At 35.6% G+C, this 17,052-nt stretch overlaps 1 protein-coding gene across 1 annotated transcript in view; it reads left to right on the top strand.

The window, feature by feature from the left end:
* The first annotated feature begins 4,215 nt into the window (after positions 1 to 4,215).
* Positions 4,216 to 17,052, top strand: part of CPB (Subunits of heterodimeric actin filament capping protein Capz superfamily) — a 75,176-nt gene continuing 62,339 nt past the window's right edge. Inside the window, exon 1 of the mRNA XM_089787997.1 lies at positions 4,216 to 4,894. Within this exon, the coding sequence (XP_089644123.1) occupies positions 4,766 to 4,894 (129 nt within the window). The 5' untranslated portion in view covers positions 4,216 to 4,765. The remainder of the gene's footprint in view (positions 4,895 to 17,052) is intronic.

Genomic DNA, 17,052 nt, shown 5'->3' with positions numbered 1-17,052 from the left:
GGCTTTAAGTCATTTACCGATAAAAAAGAAGAAGAAAAAGATTCCAAACTAATCATCAAAATAGAAACATAAAATAGTATATATTTTTCATACATATATATTATAAAATCACATTTATGTATATTATTAAATAAAATACTAAGTTGCCTATAACAAATATTGACAGTTCTCAAAAAATTTAGCCTATCAATTCATACAATCTTATAATTTTTTAGCATGTCATATATGCTTCAAAAGTGTAGAAATGACCAATACAACCATCAAATTCTAGGTATGTGTGGGAATTGTTCTAGAAAAAATACCACTAGGTTGGAGTGTTCTTTGCTTCTTAGTCGAAAAATTAGTTTCTAGGTTTTTCATTTTGTTCAGGGATCTACACTGATATTTTCAGTTACAAATTCGGGTCCACACTTTTCAGAGCTAAACACAACTTTCTCTACCCATTTCAAGGTGAGACTTCTATCTATCATTTTAATTCATAATTTTAGCATAGATATGTATCTTAATTGAGTTTATTTGCATGTGCTTGACATCTTGATCTACATTACTTAATCAAATAGTTCAATTTTGCATACACACTATCATACACAAGCCTATGAGATTTTTCCCCTATATTGTATTCCTTTTCATAATTAATATTCAATATTGGCATCTCTTCCTTTTGGGCCTTGCTAATCTAATTTGGATTCCAAGGGAGTCATATTTGGAGATTCTCGCTTTCCCTACTCACATATCTTTCAATTCTTTAGCGAGTAAAGTGGAGGCCTACATCCTATTAAAGTGTCTCCATTTTACCCTTAAATAGAAGGTTTTAGTCTACAAGCCTAATTAGAAGGATATAGTTGTGAAATTAACGGAAGAGGTTCATAAAGAAAATGAGTAAATCAACACTTAAATAAAATGATTTTGGGCACCTAGCTCCCAAATATAATGGTTGTCATGTAATTGAAGAATTTTGAACCTAAATCTTTGCAAAACTATCATCCAATAGTTTGTATAGTGGTAACACATATGTAATTGGTAACAAAATAACATAATGGACTCTATTAATTTTCTATTCATTGCTATTATGGAGGTTTGTACTGTATTGAGAAGTTGGAACTTTTTATGATACCATCCCAGAGAAGAAACCCAAGTGCAAAAAATTAAAGAAAGATCAATTGTTTTACTAGAATCTGATTGAAAAGATAAAGGGACAAACCATAGTGGGAGAATTCAGATTGCTAACATGGAATGAGAATTTGAATCCTCTCAGTCTAGGTATATGGAGGAACATTGAGAGCTTAAGTTGTGGGGAGATCATGAGCCCATTTTATGTCTTTTTATTGCCAACTTTTATGTTTTCCTAGACTTTGTTTTACCTTGTTAGACTCTTGAACTTTGTGGTTTGATACTTGTTTTAAGTGACATTGTTGAACTATATTGATATATCTTATTTTTTTAATAAAAACATTGAGTGCTAAATGAATGTACTATAATTATGTTTTTATGGACAAATTATGACTAGTGTTGTATTTTAAGTAATAATGATTGTGTTAGGATCTATGTGTGATAACCTAGTTAATACAAATATTTGACAAAGTTTAAGAGAAGATGAGGAGTAATGGCATGATCAAGATGTGTTTGTTCTTTTGAAAAGTTCAAGAACAATAATGAAGGAAGGAGTTAGTACTATTATGAGCAACAATTTAGTTTTTGCATCTACATCAGATTCTTTTGCATATACATTAGATTCCTTTGACTAGTTAAAAGAATATTTATCTTCTTATTTACTCAACTTGTTTGTGGTAGAGAAAACACAGGAAAAAATATGATGTGAAGTAATGACTAAAATATAGTCTCACTCTATATTTCTTTGTTATTTGTGAATTCATGTTTTTAATAAACACCCTCTTCCTCATTGCATAGAAAATTGAGTGGTTGAAGTAGTTGGTTGTACTATTTTTCCCATAAATTCTCCTAACTTTCATTAGAAATTGGTTGGTCAAGATAGTAATGTCCTTTTTCACTTTAATATTAAAACATTTTTAAATATAAATATCAAGCTCATTTGTAAAAATGCAACAATCATATCTCCCAACAATTTTTTAGCTAGTCATAGTAATAGTCATTTGTATTTGTGTAACTAATTATTTAGTTGTGTTTTCTACCCAATGACCATATTAGTCATTTATAGTTGTGTTGCAAAAATAATAGAATTTATATATTTTTAGTTGTCAAGACTAAGAGTTGTAGTCACCTTATTATTTATTTTTTAAATTTATACTACTGAATGTTGCATTGTTTGAAGTTGGTTGTTGTGCAACTTCCAGAGGTGTGAACAACAAGGTTAGTATTCTTGCTTATGCTTTTCATTTTGGAGTTTTTGCAAGTTTTAGATATTTTAATGAGTGGTATTTGGGTCCTGATATGTCCTTTTGTGATATTATTTGAGAAAATTTGGGTAGTTGTTAAGTTTTTGGGTTGACTTATGATGTGTTGCATACTACATCTATGTGTTACCTTATTGTTTAGGTCCTCTCTTTCTCCTAGTTTGTATTGCTTTCATCATAAGTTATGATGTTGAGGTCAACCTTGTTGGGTCCATTGGTTAAGCATAACATATCAATCATGTTTTTCTAACTACTATGATGTATATATAGATGACCAAATAGATGCAAAGTGTATTGAGCGTGAGTTGTGAAAGTTGTGAACTTTGAGGAAGTATGCATGTGTGGTGGAAGCTGTGAAGCATGATCAATGAATGGTTGCTTAAAACATTATTTATGTTAAAAACATATGTTTTATGAGAAGATTATTGGAAGCAATATGTTGAAAGCTTATATAGTATAATTATTTTTATGTATTCTACGCTACAATGACAACTCTCCTTTGTAGGTCCTTTGTATCTTGCTTGGAGATAGCGAGTCTTTGCAGCCAGTCATTTGCATCTTTCCTTGAGATAGTGAATACTGCCTACAAGCCTGGTAGTGAGCCTCATTATAATACTTTTCATATACCAAAAGATGTTCTCACTATGGTTTTCCCATCATTACAAATTCCATGTAAGTCTTGAAGTTCTCTTGTACATTTGTATTAATTTTATTATCTTTTATCTTTTATAATAATGACGTTTAACATTACTAGATTTTCATAATCATTTATTTTTTATTTTGATTGTGTTCACATTTTAGCAATACTCTGAGATCTATCATCAGGATGAGAGAGAGTGCAAGCTATTTAAAACAATAATTTTGACATAAGCAAGGTCTGGAACTCTCTCTCATCCTGATTATAGATCATAGAGTGTGATCCAAAATGTTGATGCTAAAAATGTAGACACAATCAAAGTCATAAATAAATGATTGAATAATGAAGTTGTTTTCTCAACAAGTAAAATGTGGTGGTGAGGGGTGCTTAACTCTAGAAGTGTTAATGGAATAACATAGTTGATGATGTGTATAATTGTTTTGCTATCTTCAGAGAATTTATGAGCTTTGTATGATGACTTTTGCAGAACCATAAGGCACACAAACAAACACCATGGGTTTGATTCATCTTACCGCAGATTTAAACTTTGATGTATGGATTTAACTTAATAACATATGGATTTTAAAAACTTTTTTGTCACTTTCTTTAATGTCTGGCAATTATGTGGGGACCACAATATCAATATTCACCCTAAGGGAATATGTTGGGCCATTATGGTTGATTTTCCATAATTAGGCTAGATCCTTTGATAGGTCAAAATTTATGATTTTGAATAAATATTTGAAGACACAATTCACCAACACCCAGGGGACCTATAAGTAGACGAGGGCCTTTACCCATTTAGAAAATAAAAGTGTGGTTTAAATGATTTGTTTTCCCAATTGCTAACTTCTCTCGTTTTATGAATTCTAATTAATAAACATTGAATGTCTTTGAATACTATAAATTAACACGTGTGTGTCAAGTCAACATTTTGCACACACATATTAACTCAATAATTAATAGAAAGAGATGGAAAATTTGACATTTGAACATGAACTAAGATTAGATTTTGAATTCATTCACACATGTTACAAGATTGATCTTGAGTGATATGAAATTATTTAGATAATAAAAGTGATTATCTCAAAATAAATAAAGAAATCTATGAATATAAAGGTGCATGTATAAATGACTAATAATAATATATAAATAAGAAAAGAATTATTTTAACGTTATAAGACTATGGGATAGGTAGGCTATGGGACACTCAACATTGTAAACCTAACGTTAAGCAATTTGTTTTATTGTCAGCAACCTTCCTCCTGACCAAAAAAAAATTATCGCTGAGCTTGTGGCATGAAAAATGGTTGTCCATGCTAACCCATCCGCCATTTGGAGCACATACCCCTTATCTGTAAAGTAGATAGAGAAAAAAGCACCTGGAAATATAAGTTGGCTGATGACATGTCATTCGTAGAAGGCAGAGGTCTGTGAAGCATGGGCTGGAAAAAGGGGAAAAAGTAATGTAGCTTCTGTACACCTATAATACCCATATAAACTGTCAAAGGAGGAAAAGGTTGATCTTGATCCTCTCCCAGCGCCAGCTCTTGGAAGCACGCGGCTTAATACCCATTTGGGGACCCCAGAGCTCTTCCCCATCACCTAATACGTTTTGTGCGTATATATTTGGCAACGTTCGTTTGGGAATAAATATATATTTTTAGCTGGCGGCAGGAGCAGCATAAAAATCGAATCGCCAAGCTTATGCCCTGAAAAGGGGTTTCCAGTTGCAGTGAGAGCTCAAGAGTCGGAAATGGAGGCAGCCATGGATCTGATGCGAAGAATGCCGCCTACGCAATCACAGAACGCGCTTAATAACTTGCTGGCTCTCCTTCCCGAGCACTCTGCCGACCTGCTCTCGCGCGTCGATCAGCCCCTCCAGGTAATACCCTTTCTCTTCTTTTTTGTCCTTTCATTCTATCCTATTTACCCACTGTATTTTTGGTTGAATTTTAATAACATGTTTATTGTATTCATTTCTTGTAAATTTGTTTCGATCTGACAAGAATTCTTGAATTTTACTCCAAGCAATAAACAATGCTCATTTGCACGGATTGCCGACGCTATGGATATCAACATTTATTATATATGCAACATCTCAAGGATATGTTCGTGCATCCATGAACTATGCACTCGAATCCGCTTAGTCATCACAAATTTTGATACTTTGTGAGAACACCAATTGTATGAATAATATTGGGTAGAATCTTATTTGTAGTAAGACTCGACTCTGTTGCCACTCAATTCGCCGTGGAATGATAATATACCACTTGAATTTATGCCCTCCAACAAAATTTCAACGTATTTATGCGCAATATTTAATTACTGAAAAAAATGGTTTTTTCAATGCCAAATAATTGGATTTCTATAGAGCCAAAGCCCAGAGCACGGTTGCCTTTAAGATTAGACTCCCTCAGCTCACGATCAGTACAGAGGATCCCATTTTAATCCAACGAAATCTTGGCCTCTTTGTTAGCCATAATGCAGAGCAACCGCATTGCTGCAAATAAAACTGAAAAGGCCTAGGCCGTAGTACCACATTAGCCCTGGAAAGGAGGCTGGTCACAGAAGATTGCTTTCAAACCAGACATTTTTAATTAAAGTATGTGATACTCACCTTGATTTTTGGTGTTTGTGAACGTACATTTTAAAAAGAATCAAGGGAGCTGAATTATCTTAATTTGCAGAGAGAGTCAAAACGCCCAAAATGTAATTTACCTATTCAGTTGTGCTGCCAGATTTACTTTGTGCGTTTCCTCAAGAATATGTTCCCTGCTTGCAACGATCCCGAACGTTCTAGAGAATTATAAGATGGTCTGATTACAAGATATAAACAGCTAAGCAAAGGCTGTTTGATAAAATTTGTTAGCAAGGATATTCACCTGTCAGATAAAATATGAATAATCTTTGTCACTCAGATCAGACAACTTAGTTGAAGCTATATACAGTAATGCACGGTCAGCAGTACTAGGCTCAGAAGCCTGAATATTAGCATATCAGTTTATTAATCACTACAGCAAACTAGCCTCAAATTGTGTAAGAATTGAAAGGAGTCCTGAACTCAAAGTTTAAGTCATTATTAATGTTATAAAATAGCATTGTATTGCAAGTTCCACTATCTCAATCATCAATACTGCTTGTTGACAGCTGTTTTCTAAAAATGTTTGGAGGTATATTAATCATTATTTATCAAAATAGCCTCAAATTGTTTATGAATTGAAAGAAGTCCTGAATTCAAAGGTTAAGTCATTATTAATGTCATAAAAAAGCATTGTATCACAAGTTCTACTATTTCAATCATCAATACTATTTGTTGACAGCTTTTAAAAAAATGTCTTGAGGTATAGTAATCATTATGCATCAAAATAGCCTGGAATTGTGTAAGAATCGAAAGAAGTCCTAAATTCAAAGTTTAAGTCATTATTAATGTCATAAAAAACATTGTAATACAAATTCTACTATTTCAATCATCAATACTACTTGTTGACAGTTTTTTTTAATAATTTAAGCTCCCATTTTGGGAATCAAACGCAAGATCTTGTTGTTACAATGAGACACAGCAACCACTGCACTGCAGGCCAATGCCTTTGACAACTTTTATATTTTAAAATGTCTTTTGAGGAATAGCCTACAGATAAAAAGTTAACTTTGCACCTTTCTGTTTTGTTTCTGAATAATAAGGTGATTACAAACTCTTCTTTACAGTTTTATACATAACACATGTAACAACAGCCATTTGGACTGTTATGTTTGGGAGTCACAGGATTTCGAAGATCATGGTACCTTTTAGTCAAGTTGTTATAGTTTAAAAACTTAGACTGGGCAGAATGAATTTTTGACTCAGACTTGGAGTCACAAAGTAAACATATAAATGTTAGCATGTCAGGGAGATTGTTGAGTATATATCAAAGGCAGAGATTGTTGAGAGATGTTTGAGTGGTTGACACTTGGATTGATTGCTTATTTGTTGCATTCATGACTTGGTTTGTCATTGATGTCAACATATGTGTATTTAGGTATGTGATTGACAGCGTTTCAGAACTTCGCAGAGGCAGATTTGATCAGCAAGGTTTGGGTATAGCGAGTTAAGCTATGCGGGCTTAGATTCGTGTTCATGGATGTGGTCAGATGCTACATTTGTGTTTGCTCATTTGTGTTTAGACGCTACATTTGTGTTCGCTCATGTTAGCATGAAGATTTGCATGAGTTACGGTTGATTTATTGAAGACTGGTGGCAGACCAGTGTGCAGGAAACAGTTTACTGATAATTCAGTAGTTAATGTTAAGCAAGATGGATTGAAGTTAAGCAAGCTTAGATCGTGGCTGAAGACATGTTCGTGATGCTATATTTGTGATAGCAGATGCTAGAGATTATTTTGTGAAGGTCGCTAAAGTGTAATGTGTGATATGTTCATTGGCAGCCGGCTCTTGTGATGGGATTTATTTTGAAAGCAGTAAAGTGTATTGTACTATGTCAAACTTAATTATAATATCATATTGAGGTCCTATATTACTCATTGTATATTGGGAAAGCCCGCACAGACTGACTCAATTAGTTATTAGGACAAGGTATAAAGGAAAGGTTGTTTCCTTGGTTGTAAGTGTGGAATTCTGTAAGTATGAAGTGAAAGTGTATGGTATTGTATTGATGTTGAGGATGTGAATTTGATCAGAGTTGAGCAACAGATGACATTGAGAGTGGATTGATAACTTCAAAAGAACTATATTGGCAAAGATGTTGCTATATCGGTCAGTTCACAACTTGGGATATGTTATCGTACAGATCTGTTCTGTGTAATAGTTTTGAAGCAATTTGGACAGTGAATTTAGTTGTATTCCTTGTGCTCCTCACACAGCTAGAATCTTTTGAGAGGGATTTAAAGTCTCCTAATAGGGACTTATATGTACTGATTTTATGTAATTGGCTTCTAACGGGGTCACATCCTCTTACAAGGAGCTTTTATATTAGTACATCATTTTGTGGGTACCATCCCCACCAGGATTTCCCCTTGTCAAGGGTTTTCCTAGTTAACAAATCATTGTGTCATTGTGTATGTTCTATCTTTTGGCATCATTCACTTTATTGGCTAGAAGTTGGATTAACAATTTAACTGATTCACCACTACCCCCCTCCCTCTCCCTAGTAAAGTGGATTGATTTTATGTAATTGGCTTCTAACGGGGTCACATCCTCTTACAAAGAACTTTTATATTAGTACATCATTTTATGGGTACCATCCCTACCGGGGTTTTCCCTTTGTCAAAGGTTTTCCTAGTTAACCAATCATTGTGTCATTGTGTATGTTTTATCTCTTGGCATTGTTCACTTTTCTGGCTATTGAAGTTGGATTTGATAAGTTAAGTTTAAGTTGGATTAACAATTCAACTGATTCCCCACTACCCCTCTCCCCGCCTCCCCCCCCCTCCCTAGTTGTATTGGTGGACTTTACTTTCTAACAATAAATTTATGAAATCAATTTAAGTAACACACAAGGCATAATGAAAAATTTAGAGAATCTATTTTCTGTTAGAGATTGTCAAAAAAAGAGTATAATGTGCATCATATTATCTTTCGATGATTGAACTTCATAATAGACAATGAAAATTACAAACCTCTCAAACATTATACAATTTCTCCAACTCCTATTCATGGCCTCAATTCAGAAGTTAAAATTATTTTCCTCTAGAATGACGGTATCATCAAGTGTGACCTCCTGCTAATTTCATTGCTTCCACCTCTACTGCTTCCCTTTCCAATTCTGCAAAATCTTCACTGTAAGCATGTCACCCTCATTTTCAGCACTCAAGTCAAAATATTGGTGCTGCCTCCCAAGCAATTCATCATCAGTTGCTTTCCTCTCAAACTTCTTGGCATGAAGACTTAAAATGTACTGTATAAAGACAAGGTCATTGAGGTACTCTCAAGTTAACACATTTCTCACCTTGGTATGAATTACATGAAACAAACTCCATTTGCAATCACATCTAGAGACACATCACAAGGTTGATGCAAAAAACTGATGGCTAGCCTCTAAAGTTTTTTTCTTGAACATATAATATTCTCACTACAAATTTGCAAAATATGATGTACAAAATAGTAAATTTGCAGACTGAGTGAAGTTACATTTACTTTATGTTAGTGGGTTCTTCACTTAGGTACCCCATGCCCTCTTTGCAAATGTTCAGGGAGGACACTCAAGCGAGGGCAATGCAAAGTTTTCTTATAAGGAGCAACTACCACATCAACATGACCAAATAGAGCATATTTTGGACAGCAGAGTTGCGAGCAGTGCCAGAAACTAATAACATATGGAACACCTAGTGAAGTGGAGGAATAGATCAGTAGAAGACTTATCGTGGATCCCACAAGCGACTTCAACACCTTGGGTATCCTCTAGATTCAGCAAAATATGGGAGTATCCATATATAGCTTGTTGCATTTCAACACATTGTAACAACTTGGGCTCGCAATAGAGAATGCAACATCAACCACCTCTTGTATAGAGCACATTCGGATTTCAGCTAAGTTGGATTAGTTTCTGAAAAGATATCTCTAGCAGAATTGCAATACATAACAGGTAGGATAGAATTCATTAGGCGAAGAATTTGGAGCGTTTCTTTATTGTGTGACAGTAAGCATGACACATCACAAGACAGAATAGGACCAGGGCAACCTTCAAATGGGACTGCAGCATAACTCATAAACTCTTGGAGCTTCATCATCAGGATGAAGCGGATCTACACGTTTCATAAAGCATCAAGTGGCTGATGTGGATCATTTCTAAGGCTTGGAATGGATATATAAACATCTCTCACATTCATAAGGAGTTTGATGTATAGAAATGGCAGTTCGATGTATAGAAGTTAGAAGTTAAGAGTTTGGAATTTAACTGGCTGGGAAGTAAGCAAGTTGGAATTGAGTCTTATTGTGAGTTTCATAATTGCAGGTAAGCTGTCATAGGCCTGTGGTGGCTTGTGAGCCAATCTGTAATCTGCATGTAGTAGGCAAATAGGTATGTTGTTGCTGTTCTGTTATTTTGATTTACGAATCTTTGCTCTCTTCATGAAATTTCCACTGTGTAAAATTAAGCTGTGCAGTTGGACAGTCCTGTCGTGGACCCTCCATCCATGACTGCATCAGAAAATATGTGCACATTTTTAAGAGATGCATGGGGTCATGCTGTTGCTTGGGCTATTGACATTGCATTGTGAACTTTATGCATCTGTTCTTTCTTATAGTTGTGTGTATTCAGACACATTCTCTTTCTGCAGTGATGTTTACAGAACTAGTTTGGATCCAAAGATTCAGTTCTTTTTATGGCAATGAGGTTCTTTCCTGATAAGTTATTCTGTGTCTTGTAGTCCTTGATTGAGCAGACAAGGTTTTGTTATCAGACGATTGTATGATTTTTTTTTTTCTTGGGTACCTGAATTTCTGCCTTGATCCCCTCTTTCTTATTAATGGATTGTGGGGTTATAGTTTCTTTGTTTAGGTGTAAGATTTAGGCTGTTGTGTTGGAGTGGCATTGCTTGCTGGAACTGCCAGTTATCTGGTTCAGATTTCAGTTATCTTAGACTTGTTGATTAACTGATTGGAATTTCTCATCAATTGAGGATTTGAAAAAGGGAAGCATGGAATATAAGGAGTGTCGATGGAAAATAGGAGGCTCTCGTGAGATTAAAAACAGAAAAAACAATTTTATTTGCGGAAGTGTGATGGCTGTCTACGGCAACTGTCGGCGTTTGGAGATGGAAACCTTCAGGCATGGCAGTTCTACTTTCTTTGGGATGGAAACTCTCAAGGAGTAGATTGAGTTTAGGGTGTCATTAGGGTCATCAGAGGTGCTATCAGTTTTGCATGTAAGGTGTGCCTAGGAATTCGTATCAATCTGGGTAAATTACTAAATTATAATTTGCTCATATGTCTCTTTGCCTATAGTGTGTAAATGCCTGGTCCAATCTATGCCACTATGCCTTCTGGTAATGGTGCAGAAAAGGAAACCTTGACTTTAATGGTTAACTGTAACACCTCATTGAAATTAGTCATTGGCACCAAACTATTAAGACTCACTCTCTTGCAGATAGAAGTCATGTCATAGGAAGAGAATATGGGACCAGCAAGAGGAGTCTTGGATGTCTCCATGTTGAGCACAGGGTAAAAACTATTGACATATCCTTCTTGACTAATGTACTTTGAAGTCAAAATAAAAAACTAGGAATGAAAGGAGGCCTACATCTGACTGACCTCACAAAAAGATTCGCAAAGCAGATTGTGGAAGCACGGAGGGACTGTTCTGTTTGATCAAGAAGAGGATTGGAGGGCAACACATATACTGACACTTGTGATGGGAGAACGACTTGTAACTTCATCAATTGGGAGTGGTAGATTAGTTTAGGCTGAAAGTTGAGGAATTTATAAGGTTTGAGGTAGTAGTGGCAGATTGCTAACATTGACCTATAAGCAGGTCATTTGCCAACTATAGGAGATATCATATGTGCGTGACATCATTCATGATTTTCATGTCATTATGCTAGGTGGAGATCACATGGTTTTTGGCATTAAGTGGCTGCATTTGCATGTTGAATTCTCACATAACTAATGAATGTGTGGGCTAATGACAAGAAAATACTGTTAAGGGTGTTATAGGTGTGTCAGCTTGATAGTTTTGAAAATACTGGACATAGAGGCTCTTGGGATGGGCTCTGGTCAGTTGGATTACATGTGAACTGTTAAAAGGGATACTGTGAGGCACCAATTCAGGGGAGAATGGATATCATCTAGATATTTGAGTATTGTTAGACTAAAGGTTCCTATGGTAGAGGACATACTTTTAGGACTAACACTAGATACATGTTTCCAACATGCAATTGAGATGGAGGCAAGGTTAAGACTTGTTTTCATATGTCTCTATCAATATCCTCATGCCTACAAGGATGAGATAGAGAAAATTTATCTAGGAGCTGACACATTAGGCCCAATACGAGTCCCTTAACATCTTTGGTGCTTCTTGTGAAGGAGGAGGACACCACAATGAGGATCTCCATTAATTACCGAGTCTTCAATGTGAAACCAAGAGCCAATATTCAATAGCCTATATCGACAAGTTGATTGATAAGTGACATGGAGCAGCTTACACCACAAAAATTAACTTGCAGTTTGGGTAGCATCAGATTTGAGTTTAGCCCAAGGACAAATATAAGACTGCTTTGAGTTCTTGTAATAACCCTTTCTAATGTGACCTTGGAGTATAAATATTTAATAAGATCATACAAGTAATTAATTTAATTATTTAAATTGGGAAAAGAAGAGTTGGCATTGAAATATTTTTTTAGCTCAGCTCTTTCATTTGTGCCATTCACTTGGAAATGATATTATGGAAGCTGAAGATTAATACATTTATATCTCCCTGCAAATCATGCCTTTGTTTTCTATTGCGTGAGTCAATTCCCCTAATCTGCCGTAATCCCATCTTTGCATTTGTAAAGCATATATTTCTTTGAGCATGTGATAGAAGGTACGAGTCTACAAGAAAAATATACATATTCTTGGTATGAATTGCTTGTGGTCTGGGCATGAGTTTTATTGGTGATAGGTCTGTATCATGGCTGCCAATTCTTGCTTCTGTGTGGGATCTTGATATTGCCTCCAGTTTTTGTTCATGGCAGTGATTGAGTGTGATGTTTGCGTTGAAGCTCCCAATATCTCTGTAAAGGCTTCATTCCTTGCTCCAGATATGTTCACTTGTCCTGTTTTAGAGAATATTGTCCAGCTGTGCTGTGCATTTCTAGAACATTACATTTTCAAATACAGTTTAATAGTTGGAAAATCTGAGCACACAATGAATCATTTTCAGATGGGCATTTGCATAGAAACACTAGCAATTGTATTCCGTTCTTCCTTTTTGGCTAGTGAATACAGGGAGATATTTGTCCTATTTGCTCAAAATAATCATCTTTCTATCAGCAGAGGATTGCTGTATTATTCCGTGTTATAGGTGTGTCAGCTTGTTGAAATATCCCTAACCAGATATTTACCCGATTTCCCTTTTAAACAATATATTCAGGACTGAATAATGCAGATATAATACGAACACAATTGAAACCAGTAGAAATCCCAACAGATGTTTAACCAGCTTCTTCTTGAATGTAATATTCAAAGCTCAAACATAGGCAAATGTAATACGATAAAACAATGAAATCAGAAGATTTTCTACAAGATAAAGACCCGTTTTTTCCAAAATAACATTTAAGATTTGAGCATATAACAATGCGTTACAAACCAGAAATATAAAAAACCAGCAACTCTTATAACTCCTTAAAATATGTTATTGCATTATACAACAACAATACAATAACCGGCACTAACAAATCCAATCTTAATACATTTTAACAGTCAGAGTGGAAACTAGAATAAGAACATGTAAGCGCATATGAAACACCTGAATTGATGTCTCCCAGGACAATGGGTTTGTGTCCACTGTCTGCCGACACAAGGGGCTACGTCTTCATACTAGCTGAAAGCTGAAGTTTTTCGATTACTCTCCCAAGAGAGAACTAAAATCTGAATAATAAATCCAAGTATGCCTAGAAATGAGCCTCTTTCCCTTTTTAATACACAAACTAAGACTCTTTGACTCCTCTCTGGCTCTCGTTTTATTCCCTTGTGATTCTTCAACTTCCCTCTGGCATTTCGTCTTATTCCTCCTTGTCCTTTTGCCTTCTTTATAACATTAAATTGACCTTTTAATAATTTGAGTCTACGCTCTCATAGTCAATTTTAACATTATATATAATAAGACTTCAATATTTCTAATGTCCCAAAAAGGGGACATTACAAATCTCCTCTCCTTAAAATTGCTTATCCTCAAGAAATCAGTTCCAGGATCCCATACGAGTCTGCAGGTAGCCCTGTAGCCCAAACTGAAAACAATTCTGGCCATATTGCGAAGCAAGGTGTCACTTTGCAATCAATCTCTCAACCGGATCCTTGGATCCCGTGTAACTCTCTGGAAGAACTCTGCACTTGTAAACTGAACAATTCTGATTGTCCTCGCATCCAATCTCAAAATGCGCAACACTGTAACACAATCCTCAATAAGCCATAGATGCATACTGTCAACACCTAGATCCCAAACCCTATTGCGATAACCAGCCGATATGATAAGGTAAAAATGTATCAATGAACTATGCATAACCCAATAGATGGTGACAACCCGACCCAAATAGATGACATAATAAACAAGCCGCTCAAAAATTGAGAGTAACACCTTGGGTGCATCAAATACCATACTGTCATCATCAAACTGGAGAACCTTCAGGTACATAGGTACTATGAATAAGATTGAAGTTGAAAACCCGTTCCTTGAGACTGAAACATAACTCCCATCAATACTACACCAAAATCTATCCAAAGGTTGACGTATGCAATCCAATCAACTCCTGTATGGTGTGAAATCGGAAACCCTATTAGAACTGATCCAATGACGATCAACTGTAGTCAAATCACCACTCCCATTCTGTGACCTGGTTTTGCTATTAAGAATTGTAGCTTGATCCAAATCTCTTAAGTCAAGATCATACTCTTCCTGGAATCCAAGAGGAACTCTCTCCTCTACCTTAAAAAGTGGGCTATCGGAAATCCAAACAATATCTACCTCAAATAGAGGGTTGTCTATAAGCTGAATGTGTTTTGAGGTTTTGGAACTTGATTGCTTGGGGCAACTATCCAAAGCATACGTCTGTTGAATGCTATCAAGTTCATCAATTACCTCTAGGAAAAATTCCTACCTCTCTTTATCCTCTTGTTCCTGAGAGTGATTTGTGATCCTAATCTGATTTTCTGCTTCCTAAAGGGAAATCCGAGCATCATTTAATGCCTCTTGGGTCTCTTTAAGCTCTCTATTGAGCTCTTTAATCTCATTCCTTTCTTTATTCCGTTGATTAACATGTGTTTCAGCAACCTTAAGAGTGTTATCCTTGTTGGAAAGCAAATACAAATAATCTGATTTCATAGTTTCAAGAGCTGTGTTGATCACTTGCAAATCAAAAACAAGCCATCCTTCTTTCACTCCCTTTTGAACCTTCCTGTAGAGATCCTCAACCATCTTGTGAGTGCTGTCATAACGTACCAAAGATGCCACAACCATTTCTTCGTTAACCTTTAGCTGGTTTATAATGCATGCATTTCATTATCATGTTGATACAACTCATCGTCTTGTAGCGTCATCTTGGTTGTTCCTCTGAATTCCTGACATGGGCGTAGGAAATATATGGTTCATCACACAAGAATTCCAATTTGCTATTACCTCATGTGCAACTGTCCTCATCATCCTGTTTGTCAATACTAACCTCCAATTCACCAACATAAAAACTTGCACTCTCTGTAACATCTTCTACATGTTTGTTGGAAGGCAATAAAACAATGGTAGTTGATTGCTTTTCTTTTTCAAGAACCTCTATTCGTTGATCATGATTTTTCTGGGAATTCCTCATACACATTTTTGCCCTGGACCCTTGCAAGAAGATCCTGAACCAATTTCGAATACTTCGTCTTTGTCATCTTAGTCTTATTTTGTTGCTCTAGATGAAAATCCAAGTAATCATTGAATGATAAATCATTCTGAATTCGGGTATGAAGTTTTTGATTATCCTTGTAAATGTTGAGTATTTTTGTTCTTATATCTGCTGACTAGGGCACCCACGGTCCAAAATATTCAACCCTTTCTTCAGGATTGCTATAACCCATGAAGGGTTTCTTATAGACTTGCCTTTCATCCCATTTGTAATTATTCATAGAGACATCTTGCAAGAGAAATTTATTTGAATAATCTGATACTGGTGGCTGAAAAGGAACTGATTCCTTTATCATTGAATGCTTCGAAAGTTGTGATAGTTGATGCTTTTCTTTTCCTACCTTCCCTGCTTTATCACCATCATCACATTGCTGCAAACTTCTGCCATCTTTGTGAGTAAATGTGGCTGCCAATGAAATTGAAATATTTGACAAATTTTCTCTTGCCAGTGATCCATGTGTACTCTGCAATTTTGGCTCATGTTTGGTTAATGACTTTGTAGTCCTACTTGGTGCCCACATAGAATTCATCCGAGCATCATCCCCAATTTGATTATTTGTCTGTAGCAAAACACTTTCTCTTGGATTTGACATTGAGTCAGAAGAGGACATTCCATTTTGCAGGATGTGGGTTTGAGCATTACCACAAGCTTTAGTTGAAAGATCCATTACCCTTGGGGCTTAAGAGGAAAGCCCACAACACTATTCTCCTGTTGCAAATTGAATTGTTCACTCTTGCTCTTGGAGGTTGCTTGAGAGACTTCGAGTGTTGACTTTGGCTGTACTCACTTTCAAAATACCTTTGAAAATTATAACTACTAGTCGATGTCCTGGATTAGCATCAGTGGGTGCATTATCAGGGTATACTTCTTTACTTTTTTGAAGAATTCTTACCAGAAATAGTTTTTCTGCTAGATGCAATACTATTTGTGTAACTAGTCAAGTTAGAGCTCATGGATATGCTTTTCAGGGATGCAAAAAATGAACTATCCTGATGTATAATTGATTTGTTTCTGGATTTGATTGTGTAAAGATTTTTACCATCTCATAAACATTTCGAATCACACTACGTGATCCATCATCAGGATGAAAAGAGAACAAGAGATGCAAAACAAAGTGAGTTGCAAATGTTGATTGGCCAAAAGATATAGAGACCACGGGAAGAGAGATTGCACGCACACCAAAGTTAGAAGTAGGTAAGATGTTTGGATAGGGAACCAATAGGGACATACATCGCAAACAACAAAGAAAGAAAGAACATGTGAAGTCAAAATGAGAACAAAGATAAATCAATTAGATGTAGGAAATTGAAGAAAAGTAAATGACAAATTAAAAGGAAGAAAGGACGTCACAACTAACCCAACTATCCTGATGTATGTCCTTATCCAAATTAAAAGGTACGCAATCATCTTGTGGACCCTCTGCACTTATATTATCATGGGCTATTATTACACATAATTTGATCGGGAC

Source organism: Cupressus sempervirens, chromosome 6 (assembly GCF_028749045.1).
Source record: "Cupressus sempervirens isolate cs-2001-9-10 chromosome 6, ASM2874904v1, whole genome shotgun sequence".
NCBI classification, from domain to species: Eukaryota; Viridiplantae; Streptophyta; class Pinopsida; order Cupressales; family Cupressaceae; genus Cupressus; species Cupressus sempervirens.
Note: the sequence above shows the minus strand (reverse complement) of the source record. Positions and strands in the feature narration are given on the sequence as shown.